This window comes from Zalophus californianus, chromosome 12 (assembly GCF_009762305.2).
Source record: "Zalophus californianus isolate mZalCal1 chromosome 12, mZalCal1.pri.v2, whole genome shotgun sequence".
Classification (NCBI taxonomy): Eukaryota; Metazoa; Chordata; class Mammalia; order Carnivora; family Otariidae; genus Zalophus; species Zalophus californianus.
The window spans coordinates 30,954,165-30,972,085 of NC_045606.1; the positions used below are offsets into that span (position 1 = coordinate 30,954,165).

At 35.4% G+C, this 17,921-nt stretch overlaps 1 protein-coding gene and 1 pseudogene across 5 annotated transcripts in view; one reads left to right on the forward strand and one right to left on the reverse strand.

Annotated features, from left to right (window-relative positions):
* Positions 1-17,921, forward strand: part of RUNDC3B (RUN domain containing 3B) — a 125,255-nt gene that overhangs the window by 82,883 nt on the left and 24,451 nt on the right. For all 5 annotated transcript variants that reach the window (XM_027573087.1, XM_027573083.2, XM_027573085.1 and 2 more), the window contains 2 exons: positions 2,099-2,267; positions 3,240-3,397. In XM_027573087.1, the coding sequence (XP_027428888.1) occupies positions 2,099-2,267; positions 3,240-3,397 (327 nt within the window). The remainder of the gene's footprint in view (positions 1-2,098; positions 2,268-3,239; positions 3,398-17,921) is intronic.
* LOC113912110 lies at positions 7,128-7,235 on the reverse strand (annotated as a pseudogene).

Consider the following 17,921-nt stretch of genomic DNA (forward strand, 5'->3'; position numbering starts at 1 on the left):
TGCTGGATTTGCTATTGAGCATAGCAGTTATTTTTTTCTTAGCATTTTGAAAATCTTTAGTAAGTAATTGTAATTTCTTCATATTTTTTGTTAATTCCCTCTTCAATTGTATCTGCCTGTTAGCTCATCCATTTAATTTTTAATGTCAATATAATTTTTTTAAAAGGTCTGTTTGTTTTTCAGAGCTGGACGTTTATCATCAGCCACTGCTTTATTTTCTCTAGTCCACTAAAAGCCATGGCTGTGACAGGCAAATTTCCTTTGGTATGTGTTTGTTTACTGCTTTGTGACTTAGATCACTGACTGAGAGTGTCTCCTTGGAGGTAGGACTTTTCCTTATGCAGAGGTCTCTGATTCATATTTGCAATATACTTGGTCCCTAGACTCTGGAGCCCAAAGGTGTAAACACAGATCACAGAAAATGAAATATGTATCTTTCTTTGATCCTTATGATATTTTCCATTATATCTCTGTAAACCTATGAAATTATTATTTCTGACCTGGATTTCTTTTGAGTCATGTTTTTTTGATGTGCTTTCCATTTCTTTAGTTTTAATTGTTCTGTATTCATACGTATCTTGTAGACAACTTATTGTTGGTCCTTATTTGTCTTTTTTTAAGGTCTATTTATTTATTTTAGAGAGAGAGAGAGCATGTGAGGGAGAGGGGCATAGGGAGAGGGAGTTATAGAATCTCAAGCACTGATCACAGAGCCTGATGCAGGGCTTCATCCCCTGACACATGAGATCATGACCTGAGCCAAAATCATGAGTTGGACGCTTAACCGACTGAGCCACCCACAGCACTCCAGTCCTTATTTGTCTTAATTAAACTTAAACATTTGGCTCTGGCTGTTGAGTTTAACCCATTTAAGATTTTTGTAACTTATTTTGTATTAGGGATTATTCTGCCATCTTATTTTTTGTTTTGAATTTACTGTATTTTCTTATTCTACTCCATTTGATAGGTCAGAGGTTGTTTTAATACTTTGAAGATTATACAGAATATTTTTATGCTATTTTTCTTATGTTAATACCATTGCTTATATTTTAAAGTGTGTTTTTCCCTGTTCTTCTTTAAGTGTAACACCTCCTCTTTCTTCTAAACCAGATACCTGTTTTAGTGCATTTCTTCATTTAGTTTCTTCTTCTTCTTCTTCTTCCTCCTCCTCCTCTTCCTCCTCTTCTTCCTCTTCCTCTTCCTCTTCTTCCTCTTCCTCTTCTTCCTCTTCTTCTTCTTCTTCTTCTTTTTTCAACCTTATTCTGTCCTTTTCTACCATATGGATATCATTAGGAATTTCAGATATGGATTGTAAACAGTGTTTCCTCTCCTCTACCTCTGCTTTTCCTTCCTCCCCCAACGTAAAATGCTTAGGAGTGACTAGTTTTTCTGAACCTCTTATTATCTCCTCTTTGCTAAAGCTGAGCTGACCTCGAACATTGCCCTATTATACCCCACTGACGTTAGGCTTGTCGTGCTGTTTGTCTGCACAGCAGTGGATACTGGACAGGCAGTCATCTCCCTGAGACAGTAAAAAACTCATCTGGAAAGTTCTTTCCAACACATCTAGGTTTTCTGGTTCTCTTCTCTGGAAATCCTTTCTCTCTTCTCAGAACATTCTCACTTCTTTTATTTTTTAAGATTTTATTTATTCATTTGAGACACAGAGCTACAGAGAGAGAAAGCATGAGCAGGGGGAGAGGCAGAGGGAGAAGCAGGCTCCCCGCTGAGCCAGGAGCCCAATGTGGGGCTCAATCCCATGACCCCGAGATCATGACCTGAGCCGAAGGCAGATGCTCAACCATCTGAGCCACCCAGGCGCCCCATTCTCACAGTTCTTATGTTAATTCTTTAGGTTTATAAACCTCAATTGAACTTCTGCAGCATCTTGAGGCTTGACTCTCTGAGAGGGAGTCGGCAGTCTATACTAGATGGTCATTTTTTTCAGGAAGCTAAAGTCTTTGTAATATCATATTATAATTGTATATGGAGTGCTAAAAATTTTGCAGTTGGCTCACCAGTAGCTTACAAAACAGAGAAGTATTTCTTAATGGAGTGAAACATAATAACTTTATTTTGAAAATTTTAATCTTCCCAGTTCTGACAGCATCAGCAGTGACGAGGAAGAGCTGAGAACTTTGGGAAGCAGTGGTAGTGAAAGCAGCACTCCAGAGACTGTCGGGCCTCCTTTCATCATGGATGAGAATAGTTGGTTCAACAAGTGTAAGAGAGTTAAACAAAAGTATCAGCTAACCCTGGAACAGAAGGTATTTATCATTTGCCAAAAGTCATTTAATCTGATTCTCATTATTGCCTTTGGACTGTCACTGCCAAAAGATCTTTTAGCTGAATGTAAGTGTTGACCCATTGCTACTTCCTTTCTGTTCTTGAATTGTCCTTCTCTTTATTTATTTATTTATTTACTTACTTACTTACTTATTTATTTATTATTATGTTATGTTCTCTTAATGAAAAATCATGCAGAGTTTTAAAAGAGGTTTTTGTTTTTTCAACTTCTTCTAATTTTGTGTTTTTAACATAAAAATTAGCCATTTAGGGGCACCTGGTTGGTTCAGTCAGTTAAGCATCCGACTCTTGATTTCAGCTCAGGTCATGATCTCAGGGTTGTGGAATTGAGCCCTTGAGCTCCTCAGCATGGAGCCTGCTTAAGATTCTCTCTCTCCTTGTCTCTCTGCCCCCCCCCCCCGCCCTCTAAAAGAAGTTAAAAATTAAATTAAAAAATAAGTCATTTATTCTTCTGTATGTGGTTTCATTTATATGTTTGAGATTTTAGCATTTATTAAGAGGGTAAAGGTAAAGTGGACAAATACGAAAAAAATTTTATGTTAATACCATTCAACATAGACCTTACGGCAAAAGCACTATTAAGACTAAAGAAATACATTGCTCTTGAAAAAAAAAGAACCAGTTCACCAGGAATGTGAACATGGTGGAGATGGGTAAAATAGGTGAAGGGGGTCAAAATGTACAAACTTCCAGTTTACCCACTGCAAGCAAACCTCTTATTGAACTTCAGGAAGGGCTTTAAGGGATGGAAGACATACGTTAAATTTTTGTATTCAATTAAAATGATTATTTTTTTACTATTTCATCAGTAATACTTTGAGATTGTTTCATTACAATATGGAAAGAATAGCATTTAACCTACTCAGTATTGATCTTCAAGAGATACATTAGAATTCTGCAGTAGCTTTATCTTGTTGGTACTGTATTTTCAGGGTTATCTTGAAGAACTCTTACGACTTCGAGAGAACCAGCTGTCTGAATCTGTCTCCCAGAATAAAATACTACTTCAGAGGATTGAAGATTCTGATCTGGCCCATAAATTGGAAAAGGAACAATTAGAATATATAATTGTGGAGCTTCAAGATCAGCTGTAAGTGAGATCCTTTTGGGAAAATATTGGCCGTATATAAACATAAGAAAATGTCATGTTTTGACATAGGATTCAAATTCTGAGAAATCTGACTGCCTGCTATTAAGTTTCTTTTCACTTACTCTTTTTAAAAAGTATACTCTTCCTTTTATCATTATAGTAATGATAATGAGTAATCCATACTCATGGCAGAAATATTACAAAATACAGGAAGAAAATAAAAACTGTCTTCAAGTGTGTGCTACCCAGAGTTAACTGCTATGACTTGATGTGTATTCTCTCAAATGCATATACATAATTTTAGAAGTATTTATTTAGTCATTGATTGACTAATTGATTGATTCAAAAGATGGGATGTAAGACCAGTACCACTCACAGTACAATGATGGTGCAGTGTTTGTCCCCACATGTGTATCACTAAGCACACTTTAGTATAGCTTTTTTCCATAGCAGTAGTTTTTTTGTTTTTTGTTTTGTTTTTGTTTTGCTGAAGAAAGGTGTGTATTAATCTACACTCTGGTATAATCTCCTTAATTTGTGACTATTCAAAGCACCTGTACTAATCATACCATTTCATCAGACTTGATTTTATCAATTAATTGTTTATGGTGAAAATCTTCTCACATTAATATTTATTTAATCTTAAAGGATGATTTTAAAAGTTTTTATTTTGAAATAATTTCAAGATTTCAGAGAAGTTGCAAGATAGTACAAAGATTTCTGATAGGCTGTTTCTTAGATTTACCAAATTTCAACACTTTTCCACATTTACTCATGATTCTCTCCCTCTTGCATACATCACCACTCTTTACCCCATAATATTTCAGTTTTGTCTTTCCTGAGACCAAAGATATTCTCTTATATAACCACAGATCATCTATCAACTTCAGAAATTCAAATCAATGTAATACTTTCACCTTATCCATAATTCATTCCAATTTCATCAGTTGTCCAGATAATGTCTCTTATTGCAGCTTTGTTTTTTCTGGTACAGGATCCAGTTCAGAATCATGTTTTGCATTTGGTTATTCATTTCTTTAGTCTCGTTTCTTCAGTCACCTTTAACAGTTTCTCAGTCTTTGTCTCATATGAAATTGATATTTCTGAAGAATACAAGGTAGTAGTTTTATAGAATGTCCCTCAGTTTGAGTTGGTTTGCTTTTCCTCATGATTAGAATGAGTTTATCCATTTGTGGTTGGAATAGAAGTGGTGTGTCTGTAAGTATTGGGAATATCATATTCAGAGGTCCGTGGAGTTTGTTGGCCTTTTATTACTGATACTAATTTTAATCATTTGGTTAAGATGTTTTTCTTTCGATATAGTTACTGTGGTTCCTTTTGTAATTAACATGTAATTTCCAGGGAGATCCTTTGAGACCTAGTAAACATGAAAGATGATTTTTTTTATTATGTTATGTTACATTAGTCACCATACAGTAGTCATTAGTTTTTGATGTAGTGTTCCCATGATTCATTGTTTGCATATATGATTTTTTAAATAAAAAGCTTTTATTAACTAACATAAAATTTCAGTGTTTTCTAGGATCTTGTATCTCGATGAAAAGAATTATGTTCCCATACTCTTATTTTTTAGAGTTTGTCCTGTGGCATATCACTCATTGAGGGGCAAATTAATACCTTCCATAACTCTTTGCTTCTGTAAGCAGGGAGAAAAATATCCAGAGCCAAACAATAAAGATTTCTAGTTATTTCTTTACAGCTAAAAGAGTAGAAGATAATTTAATTTTTCTTTTGCAGTTGATACTGGTAATTTGTCTCAATGCTTTTAACTTAAAAATAATTGTGAAATCAGTTTTTATTTTATCAAAGAGATATTTTCATTTGAATAATAAAATGTATCACATTTATTGTACTTTTGATAATGTAAAGGAGAAGACTCAAACTTTTTAGTTTGAAAAAAGAATCTGAGTTATGGTTTTATTATACTTCTATGATAGAAGAGTATCATTGATACTTACAGTTTTTTTAATCCCTTCAAGGAGATTTCAACTAAATATTACCAGAGCAAAAAATAAATACTGAAGGTCACCAATCTGGATTAGGCTATTTTCTTGAGTTTAGGGTCAAAGATGTAATTTCACATAACATGGCTACACTTTTAGCCAGGTTAATTGGTATCTTACAAGATCTCTTTGTACAAAAACCACTTACAAGGATCCTGAACAGAAGAGTAAGATACATTCCTTTGAGAATCTTCTCAATTCACTACATTAACTGAATCATCTGTAAGATACAGAGTACTCTGGGCATATATGTGGCTATAGGGAGAGAGTGGACATTTTTTTCCTTCTTTTCTTACTGAGATTTAGGTTAGGACGGCCTGCAATGAAAGCTGGGTACTGGAATTTTCTTTGTAATCCTGAGAAGACAATAGTAGCCCTGAGAAGATTAAAATTTTAAATGTGGAAAGGAAAAGGTCAGGAGAGGAGTATTAAATGGTTTATCTTTGCTTTCACATTATGTTAATCATCTTTTCCTGGTTGATATAAATCCTTTGTCACTTACCTTATTCTTTTTATATATTTCTCAATGCTTAGATGTATTTTTGAGTAACTGTTAAAGTATGCTTTAATTCTTTGAATACTCATAAAATGTGAACATCCTATAGTTTTGAATAGAGTATAGGGAGTGTGGTGTACTAGAGGAGCATTCTAAAGCTTTATTACAAATATGGACTATGTTCAGACACTGGTTTTGTATTTGCCTATTATTATGAGTTCAATCTTAATTAATGTCTTGGAGCATCTGTCTCCTTATCTGTAAACTGGAGATAATACTTACCTTATGGATTACTATGAGTATTAAATGCTATCATGTATAATATAGTTAGAACAAGAAAATATTCAAAGATTATTCCTCTCTTTTGGTCTATAAAAACCTTAAAATATCCTTGTTAAATACACTTGGATAAATGGTAAATTTAAAATGTTTTACTTTATTATGCCCAAATGCTACAGATCAAACAAATGAGTTTAGACTGTGTAATACCCAAGTTTCAAAAAATTTGTTTTTCAAATCTAGTTTCCAAATGGCATTTGGATTAACATTTATATTTATAATATAGGCTTGTGTATATTGGGTTAATATTTATAATTACAGTATAGATTGGTGTATATTAGGAGGAAGACATACATGGCTACTTACTACTTTACTGGTACCATTTTTAACTGTAATTCTTCACTGATCACTGATACAATACTAATTTGGATTATTTTAGATTATTAGTCTTTGACTAAGGTGTATTTGAGTGGTTACATTTATGTTGGTGGAATTTTAAAGTATCAGGTAATTTTAAATCTCCAAATACTGGTTAGGAATAATGCTATCATTTCATTGAGAAATACAGCATCATTCTAGATCTTTATTTTCATAGTCTTATTGAAATCTGTGACATACCTTTATTTTATTTTAGATAAGTTTTAATTCAATTTTGCTGGCATATTAAACTTCATTCAATAAAATAAATTAAAACAAGCTTAAGGTATTAGTTATACTTTGAATCATTACATGAAAAGTCTCTCTTAAGATTATGAAATGTAGTGTTTATGGCCTTATAAAAAACTTACTGTCATATTATTTATGCTAATGGTGGGAAACCTTTTCATTTTTGAGTTTAGTTTTATTCAGTAAACATTTATTTAAATGTATACTTCTGTGCTTGAGAGTACCGAGAATCCAGAGAATAAGAAAGATATAGTCTGTCTTCACAAGGAGCTCATAAGTTAATGAAGTGGACAGATGGACACCATTGGTCACATTGTTAAACTGATAAGAACAGATACTACACTTGATCTTAGCCGAAAGGCTGAGAAGCGATTTTGGTCACATTGTTATTGAAGAGAACCCTACACGGGAGGAAAGGTTTGTCCTCATCCACAGGTTTAGATCTTCAGATAGATGTCTTTGTAAAACACTAATTGCAAAGCCTCAGAACAGTGAGTAGAATCTAAATACCTTTGTCTTGATTAATACCAGTAAAATTTATAAAAAGGAGTTTTTGCTATTTGATGCAGTTTTTCTATTTATGGTGCAAAAAGCTATAGGAATAGTAACATATCCTGTAAGGCTCCCTCATGAAGGAACTGTAGAATCTAGCGAACAGAAGTAAAGAATCATGCATTGTTAAAACTAGGGCATTGTTATAGTTCAACAGCCATGTTTGTGTAGTTCCTGGTGAGTAGTGACGGTGTGATCTGTCAGCCTGCAAACCATAAGTCAGTGATTCTGTAGCATCCTGCTTCACCAGGTTTAGGCTGAGTGGTATAGATCCTAACAGGAGAATGCAATGATGTCATCCTGGCCCAGTTAATAATGGACAAATTATGATAATTCCTGATCATGTATATTTTTTGGCAGGTAACAATTATTATTAAGAGTTAACATCATGTTAATATATTTCGCACACTCTGTTATCCATATAAACACAGAAAAGTCAAGAAGATGCATCCGGAAGAGAAAAAAGCCAGATACCAGATAGTTAGTCAAACTACACTGTATTGTGTTTTCTTGAGTGATAATGGGGAATTAAATATTACAACAAGAAAGGGTACTGATTTGATATGGATGTTATTTCATTGCCTTTAGTCATGATGTTTGATTAAAACTTCTGGTGGATTCTTCAGTAGAGCAGATGTCAGTATATTTGGGCAAGGGGCCTAGCAACAGTTGGGACGACTACAGTTTTTCACATAGAAGTGACTCAGACTAGAAAAGAGGCTTGCTTTTGGCATCCTTATTTTGTAAAAGTTTTACACTGAGTACATAAAGAAAGGAAGCCTCCTTAAAGTACAATTTGTAAATAACACACGTTAGTATTAATACATAAATACCATTGTTTTGTTTAATTTCCATTCTTTAACATGTAGTTGACCTTTATAAAAAATAAAATTAGCATTTAAATTCTAATGCTATTTTAAAGTTTTTATTAAAGAATTTTCAAGTGTACACAAAAAAGAGATTTGTATAATAAAGCCCTGATTACCCATCACTTAGGTTGAATAGTTACCAAGCATTTGTCACATTTCCTTTATCTTTTTTCATTTTCCTTTTCTTTTTTTACTGAACCATTTTGAAGCAAATCCTGTCTTTTCATTCCTACATACTTCTTTGCACATCTCTAAGAAAGTGGACATTTTCTCACATAATCTTATAATCACACCTGATAAAATTAGGGACATTCTTTTTATCATCTAAGTGCTCATCTATAATAAATTTCCCCAATTGTCTTAAAAAAAAAAAACCCTTTTTAGAGTTGCATTTTTGAATTAAGAATCAAAGTCTTACATGACATATAATTATGTCTCTGAAGACTTTAGTTTTCCCCACTTGTACTTATCCTGTCATTATCTATTTGCAGACTTTTCCTATAGAATGTCCAGTGTTAGTTCTTTTTCTTTCATTTGTTCTTTACCTGTGCTGTCCAAGACATTAGCCCGTAGCTGCATGTGGCTGGTGAGCACTTGAAATGTGAGTAGTGTGGACTGAGATGTGCTGTAAGTGTAAAATCCACATCAGACAGCATGAAATAAAGAATTTAAAATAGCTCATTAAAAACTTTATATTGACTACATATTGAAATGGTAATGTTTTAGACATATTGGGCTAAATAAGTTCATTATTAAAATTCTTTTTACTGTGGCTACTAGAAAATTTTAAATTATATATGTCACTCTTATATTTCTGTTGGACAGCACTGGTTTGTATCCTCTCTACTCACAGGGGACTGGCTGCTTTGACCTCATCAGGGAGCAGATTCTTCGCACCCTCCCTACACCTGCTGAATGGGAATCTGTCCTTTAACAAGATCCTCCGGGGTTTCACTGACACATTAAAGTTTGAGAATCACTGCTCTATGCTGTATATCCTGTAAAGTGTATCCTCTTAACTCTGGATTAGTGGTTTTTCAACTCTGGTTGCATATTAGAAGCACTCAGGGAGCTTTTTAAAAATATTTTTTGAAAAATAAGGATACCTGACTGAGCCTCACCTTGAGAGACATTAATTTAATCGGTCAATGGTGGGGCTCAGGAAAGTGTAAAAAGCTGCCCAGGTGTTCTGATGTGCAGTCAGCGTTGAGAACCAATGTCCTAAGAGGCTGGTTAAATATGAGTTTAACTTTTTTGATAAGAATGTTTTGTAGGTGGTCTTGTGGACTTCATATTGGGAAGTACCCTGGTTGGCCTACTTTTAACAACCCTAACATTGAACAGTGGATTCAGGTGGTGACAGCTTTATTTCTCCTTTGTAAAAGTTTCTATCAGCCTTTCATCTAGTGGCTTGAACCAAGAATGAGCACGAGGATTACCTGGAGCTGTTGATTCAGTAGGATTTGTAAAATGATGATTCCTAATTCTTTTCCCTCCATGCACATTGGCTGGAATCTGTACGCAAGACCTTCCCCTTACCAGTTAGGACTATAGTATATTAGTTCTTATAGGATATTATTAGTTATTACAGGATATTATATTAGTCCTTATAGGATATTGTTAACTTTCAGAAGAAGATGCTGATGCCCTCCTTAGTTACCAATGAAATGAAGATTTTGTTCTTTGTTTTGTTTTCTTTTATTATTGAGAATATGAACTTGCTGTATAATCACTTCTATAGTGTGAATTAACTCATACAGGATTCACAAATAAGGGGATGATGTCAGCATAGCAAAGAAATCACCTTGAGTCATAGCTGATTTTTCCTGGAGGTTAATGTTTCTCAATAAGAAACACCAACAGAATGCAAAATATACCAATATGGGTAAATACTGCAACACATCAATAGGTGGCATTCTCTCGCTGTATGTGTTACTCTTTCATCGTGCATTCCTCTGGTTCAGGTGAACTTCACCTTAAAGAAGCTCTTTTTGTAGTCACCCCAGTTTTGTGATTTTGTCCTTGCCTTCATGGCAAGCCTCAACCTCAGCAGCCTCAACCCTTCCCTCCACTCTTTCCTGTCAGATGGCTTTTACTTTGTTGTTGTTGTTAAACTTGTTGTAAAATTAATGTAATATTTCTTTACCTAATAAGAATTTAACCAATATTTTAAATTTGGTTTGGAATTTTATTAGTATTGTCACTTTTTCTTAGTGTTCTAGTTAGAAAGTTGAATAGGTTTTGAATTGTTAGCTCCTAACTCTGTTCTTCTCCAAAGGCCAGTTATTTGGAGTGTGATATTGCAGAACACTTTATTTTGTTTCTGCATTCTAGCAGAAATTCTTATATTTGGTGTGCTTCTATCAGCTTACATTTATTTTTCATTTTGATGTTCAGATTTTCCCATCTTTGTCTAGGGGAAACTTCTTTATATTCGCGTTTGGTGGCTTTCTCTTTCTTTGACTTTCAGGGCTTTCTGCACAGCCATTCTGTCCATCAGCATAAAATTCTGCATTCTGTAGTCATGATGTATTATATCTTTTATTTTCACGATGATTATAGTTTAAGATTTTTTTCAGTATGCCATGTCACATATGGCACTGGAGTATATCCTAAGAATTACAGCATATCTGACAATAAGTGATAAGTGGAAAACAAAACAAAGGTTTGCTGCAGTGGTGGTAGAAATTTTGTTACTCTCAGAACTGAACTCATAGCAGTGGGCTTCAAATGTGTTGCCTTACCAAATTAAAAATTGCTTCATATCACTCATCTTGGGGGTTGCTTAGGAATACTTGGAATCACAGATATTAAATCCTAAGTGCCAAGGGTCATATCCCTTATATATCCAGCTGCCAAAAGTTATACCCTCATGGGCATCAGCATAGCCTCTGAGGTAAGTGAGAAAGAAGCAAAGTGAGGGAGAGAGGATAACCCTCAAGTTCGGAGACACAAGCCAAAGGATAGAACAAATGAACAAAAGAATAACTTTGAATTGACTAAATACTACTATCAAAATAGAGATTATGGAAGTCTAGATCTTTTGCAAAACTTGTAAGTAACAGCAGTCTTGAAACTAATCTCTGAAAGGAAAAAGACCAAACTGTGGAAATTTTATCTTTTTCTCTTTTTTTTTAAATAATGAATGTTATATTCAGGGCTGAAAAGAACATAAAACCTCATTTTTAAAGACAGGGTACTCTGTATTTACAAGGAATCTTAGGAATTTGAGAATACAAGTGGAAGGAATCAGGAACACTAACGTTTAAGGATTAAGTGGAAGAATGTACCTCCACTGAGACCAAGAAGGAACAGCCAGATAGATAAGGAGTTTAATTATTATTTTGCAAGAGAAAAATAATTTCTATTAGATTCACTTAGGAAGCATTAAAAAGTGACATTGGATGGAGCCCACCATCATAGAATCGAGATGAGACTATGTATCAGAATTTTTTAAATGCTTCCCCAGTTATTTGAATATATAGTCAGGGTAGAGAACCACTAGACTAGAATTTTGTTGTGATGTTTAGTAAAGCACAATGATACTTATTATGCTCTTAATGGCAATTTAATTGCTTCCCTAGACATTAAAGCTACCCAAATGTTTTGTTATTTTAAACAAGAAAGATGCATTAGCATTAATTTCTAACAGCTTTTTTTAATTTAAATTCAGTGAGCCAACATACAGTACATCATTAGTTTCAGATATAGAGTTCAGTTATTCACCACTTATATATAACACCCAGTGCTCATCATGTGCCTTCCTTAATGCCCATCACTCAGTTACCCCATCCCCCCTACCCCCCCAGCAACCTTCACTTTCTTTCTGATAGGTAAGAGTCCCTCATGGTTTATCTCCCTCCCTGATTTTTTCCCAGTTTTCCCTCCCTTCCCCTATGATCCTCTGCACTGTTTCTTTTTTTTTTTTAAAGATATTATTTATTTATTTGACAGAGAGAGACATGGTGAGAGAGGGAACACAAGCAGGGGGAGTGGGAGAGGGAGAAGGAGGCTTCCCACTGAGCAGGGAGCCCAATGCGGGGCTTGATCCCGGGACTCTGGGATCATGACCTGAGCCAAAGGCAGACGCTTAACAACTGAGCCACCCAGGCGCCCCTCCTCTGCACTGTTTCTTATATTCCACATATGAGTGAAACCATATGATAATTATCTTTCTCTAATTGACTTATTTCACGCAGCATAATACCCTCTCATTCCATAGACATCAATATAAATGGTAAGAGTTCATCCTTTTTGATGGCTGGGTAATATTCCTGTGTGTTTATATGTGTGTGTGTGTGTGTGTGTGTACCACATTGTGTGTGTGTATATATATATATATATACACACACACACACCACATCTTGTTAATCCATTCATCTGTCGATGGACATCTGGGCTCTTTCCACAGTTTGGCTATTGTGGACATTGCTGCTATAAACATTGGGGTGCGGGTGCCCCTTCGGATCCCTACATTTGTATCTTTGGGGTAAATACCTAGTAGTACAATTGCTGGGTCCTAGGATAGCTCTATTTTTAACTTCTTGAGGAACCTCCAAGCTATTTCTCAGAGTGGCTGTATCAAACTCAACACCCAAAAACCAAATAATCCAGTCAAGAAATGGGCAGAAGACATGAACAGACATTTCTCCAAAGAAGACATACAAATGGCCAAGAGATACATGAAAAAATGCTCAACATCACTTGGCATCAGAGAAATACAAATCTAATAGTTTTAAAGTAGAATATATTCTGTGTTTGCTCTCTTCCCCTGCAGATTAAATTATTTTTCAAGGTTCCTTTTCTTTAAGATTCTGTGTTGTCCTTTGGATTCGAAAAAAAGTAGGCCATAGCTTATTTTGATAATGATAAAATTTGCTGATTTATAGTTCAATATTTGTTTATTCTGTTGACATTTATTGAGCCCCTCTTCTGTCCTAGGTACTTGGCATTGTGCTAAAAATACAGAAATAAATATGTTCTAGTTCCTGTCCTTATAGTGATTATGGAGACCACAGACATAGAAACAATAAGACCAATAAGATGTCACAAGTGCTATGATAGAGGTGTGTATGGGATACAGTGGGAAACTAAGGATTTCATTGTAAAGGAGAATGAAGGGGGAAGGGTTTAAGAAGGTTATACTAGATGCTTATACTAATTACTTAGAGTGGTTTTGACATCTGATAGACTACTATGGAAAACGATGGGCCTCCCAGGCAGAGAAGACAAAAGCAAAAAGAGATTAAAGAGTCCAGCAAACAGGGAAATGGATGTGGCTCCTTGTTACTCGAGGGCAAGCATGTATGTATGTGTGGCCAGATGAGAAAAGACTTTATATGCCATGCTAAGAAGCTCTGTGGAGTTGCCAGTATCACAGATCAGATTTCCATTTTAGAAAGATAAACCTTTGAAATAATATTTTCTAATGTATAAACACTTATTGAGTACCTACATCCTCATAGGAACTGTGCTAGATACTGAGAATTTAAATGTGAATAAGGGAGCACCTGGGTGGCACAGTTGGTTGAGCATCTGACTCTTGGTTTTGATTTGGGTCATGATCTCAGGGTCATGGGATCAAGCCCCTCTGTGGGGCTCCATGCTCAGTATGGAGTCTCGGGATTCTCTCTGCCTCTCCCTCTATCTCCCATTCATGCACGACCCCCTCCCCGCCTCTCTCTCTAAAAATAAATCTTTTTTAAAAAATTAAAAAATAAATGTGAATAAGACAACCTTGAGGATATCAAAGTTGACTGATATCCAAATGATGTGATGCGTGTATAGGAACATGTATATGGATGTATAGTAATGAAAGTATGTGGACTTCACAGAAGTAGAACAGGAATAGTGGTCCAGGGAAAGCATCACTAAGACGTTAATGTTTGAATAGGGCTTTTCAGGAGCTCTTTAGGTGACCAGGCGAGAGGAAGAAGAGGAAGGTTATTCTAGGTAAAGAGAAAAGCACATATGGAGACATGGGTACAAAACATATGAGGCAGATCAGTATAATAAAATATTAACTAAAGTATTTGAAGCAAATAGGTTTTCTGGAAACATTGAAGTATCTTTTACTGGGACTATACATTTTTACCTGAGCTGAGTCTCTAATAAAAATTAAAATGCCAAGGGGAACCTGGGTGGCTCAGCCATTAAGCATCTGCCTTCAGCTCAGGTCATGGTCCCAGGGTCCTGGGATCGAGCCCCGCATTGGGCTCCCTGCTCAGTGGGAAGCCTGCTTCTCCCTCTCCCACTCCCCCTGCTTGTGTTCCTGCTGTCGCTAACTCACTCTCTCTGTCAAATAAATAAATAAATAAATAAAATCTTTAAAACAAAAATTAAAATGCCAAAAGAACAAAGAAAAAGAAGAGACAAACCAAAAAACAGACTCTTAACTACAGAGAACAAACTGATGGTTACCAGAGGAGAGGTGGGTGGGGGGATGGGTGAAATAGGTGATGGGGACCACAGTCCTGGTTCAGTTTTGGGAGGTTATATGTTTCTAGGAATTTATCGATTTCTTCTAGTTTGTCCAACTTGTTGGCATATAATTTTTCATAATATTTTCTTATAATTGCTTGTGTTTCTGTGGTGTTGATTATTTCTTCTCCTCTTTCATTTCTGATTTTTGTATTTGAGTCTTCTCTCTCTCTCTTTTGATGTATGTGGCTATAGGCTTATCAACTGTTGATATTTTCAAAGAACCAGCTCCTTGTTTCATTGATTTGTTCTATTGTTTTTTATTTCTGCTATAATCTTTATTATTTCCTTCCTTCTACTGGTTTGGGGTTTTGTTTGTTTTTCTTTTTCTAGCTCCTTTAGATATAAGTTTAGGTTGTTCATTTGAGATTTATCTTGCTCCTTGAGGTAGTTCTCTATTGCTATAAACTTCCCGCTTGGAACAGCTTTATCTGTATGTCAAGGATCTTGGACCATTTTATTTTCATTTGTCTCCATGTATTTTTTTATTTCCTCTTTGATTTCTGGGTTGGCCCTTTCATTGTTGAGTAGCATGTTATTTAACTTCCATGTATTTGAGTTCTTTCCGATTTTTTCTTGTGGATGATTTCTAGTTTCATAGTGTTGTGGTCAAAAAAGATGTGTGGTATGACTTCAGTCTTTTTTAATTTGTTGAGTCTTGTTTTGTGGCCTAAAATGTGATCTATTCTGGAGAATGTTCCATGTGCACTTGAAAAGAATATGTATTCTGCTGTTTTAGGATGGAATGTTCTGAATATATCTGTTAGATCCATCTGGTCCAGTATGTCATTCAAAGCCACTGTTTCCTTGTTGATTTTCTGTTTGGATTATCTATCCATTGATGTAAGTGGGGTGTTAAAGTTCTCAGCGGTTACTGTATTACTATCATTTATGTCTTTTATGTTTTTTATTAGCTGCTTTATGTGTTTGGATGCTCCCATGTTGTGTGCATAAGTATTTAATATTGTGATCTCTTTTTGTTGGATTGTTCCACGATTATGCATTGTCTTTTTTTTGTCTGTTGTTACAGTCTTTGTTTTAAAGTCCAATTTTTTAAATTTATTTTTGTTAATGTAACCTCTGTCCTCACCATGGAGCTTGAAATCACAACTCCAAGATCAAGAGTTTCATGCTTTACGGACTGAGCCAGCATGGGTACCTGTCTATTTTGTCCAATATAAGTATTGCTACCTCGGCTTTTGTTTATCTTCCATTTGCATGTTTTTCCATCCCTTTACTTTCAATCTCCATGTGTCTTTAGCTTTGAAATATGTCTCTTTTAGGCAACATATAGTTGGATCTTGCTTTTTAATCCATTCTGTCACCCTATTTCTTTTGATTGGAGCATTTAGTCCAGTTACTTTCAAAGTAATTATTGATAGGTATGTACTTAAATGCCGTTTTGTTACTTGCTTTATGATTGTTTTTGTAGTTCTTCTCAGGTCCTTCTCTTGCTCTCTTCTCATGGTTTGGTGGCTTTCTTTAGTGATATACTTGAATTCCATTCTCTATATTTTTTACCTATTACCAGTTTTTAATTTGTGGTTAGCATTAGGTTTATATATAAAATCTTATGCATATAGTAGTCTATATTAAGTTGATGGTCACTTTGATTTGAACCTATTCTAAAAGCACTACATTTTTACCTCCTGCCCCCCATGTTTTTACATATATGGTTTCGTACTTCACATCCTTTTATTTCATGAATCCCTTGACTGATTTTTGTAGATATACTTAATTTTAGTGCTTTTGTGCTTCCTACTTTTCTTACTCCTATTTATAGTCTTTCTACTCTAAGAATTTCCTGTAACATTACTCATAAGGCTGGTTAAGTGGTGATGAATTCCTTTAATTTTTGTTTGTCTGGGAAACTCTTCATCTCTTCTTTTCTGAATGATAGCCTTGCTGGGTAGACTATTCTCAGCTGCACATTTTTCCCTTTCAGCACTTTGAATATATCATGCTACTTCTGGCCTTCAAAGTTTCTGCTGAAAAATCAGCTTATGGCATTAGTGAGTTTCCCTTGTATGTAACTATTTTCCTTTCTCTTGCTGCTTTTAAGATTTTCTCTTTATCACTACTTTTTGTCATTTAATTATTATGTGTCTTGGTGTGAACCTCCTTGGGTTGATTTTGTTGGGGGATTTCTGCCTCCTGGATCTGGATATTTGTGTTTTCCCCCAGATTTGGGAAGTTTTCAGCTGTTATTTCTTCAAATACATTTTCTGCCCCCTTTTTTTCCTCTTCTTCTGGGATCCCTACAATGCTGATGTTATTACACTTGATGGTGTCACTGAGTTCCCTTAATCTATCCTCATTTTTTTCTTTTTCTTTTTTCTTTATCCTGTTCTGCTTGATTGCTTTCCATTACACTGTCCTCCAGGTTACTGATCCATCCTTCTGCTTCTTCTGGTCTACTCTTTATTCTTAGTGAATTTTTAATTTCAGTTATTTTCTTCATCTCTGTGTGGTTCCTTTTTATATTTTCTGTCTCTTTGTTGAGGGTCTCACTGTGGTTCTCCACTCTTTTCTCAAGTTCAGTGATTATGTTTATGACCATTATTTTAAATTCTCTATCAGACATATTGCTTAACTCTTCTGCTGTGATTTTTTTCCTGTTTTTTCATTTGGGACATATTCCTCTATCTCCTCATTTTGTCTAACTCTCTGTATCTGTGTCTGTGTTAGGAAAATCAGGTAAGTCTCCTGCTCTTGAAAGTAGTGGCCTTACGAAGAAAAGGTCCTGTAGTGCCCTGCAGTGTAATGTCCCCTGTTCACCAGAACCTGGAGCTTCAGAGGCATCTCCTATGTATGTTGCATGCCCCCTACTGTTGCGGCTGAGCTGCTTTTCCCTTCAGTCATCTGCAGTGGCTCTTTTTGCCTATTTTAAGCAGTGTTTTATCCCTGTGTTGTTAGTGGGCCAGTGTGGGACTGCCTTGGACTTGAGTTGGGTCAGAGTAGGCATTTGCCAGAGCTGTGGTCACACCAAACTGCAGGTCACTATCTCTTTGTTGTCCCCTGAGAGACTTTTCATTGGTGGGCAGGGCCTGCAGTTGGACTGAGTATCTGCCCCCAGCTCACTGCTGAGACTGCAGCAGAGCTGGTGTGTGGGTATATTTCTCTTTCATCAGGGCAGCAGTCTTTTGGAGTGCTGTTGA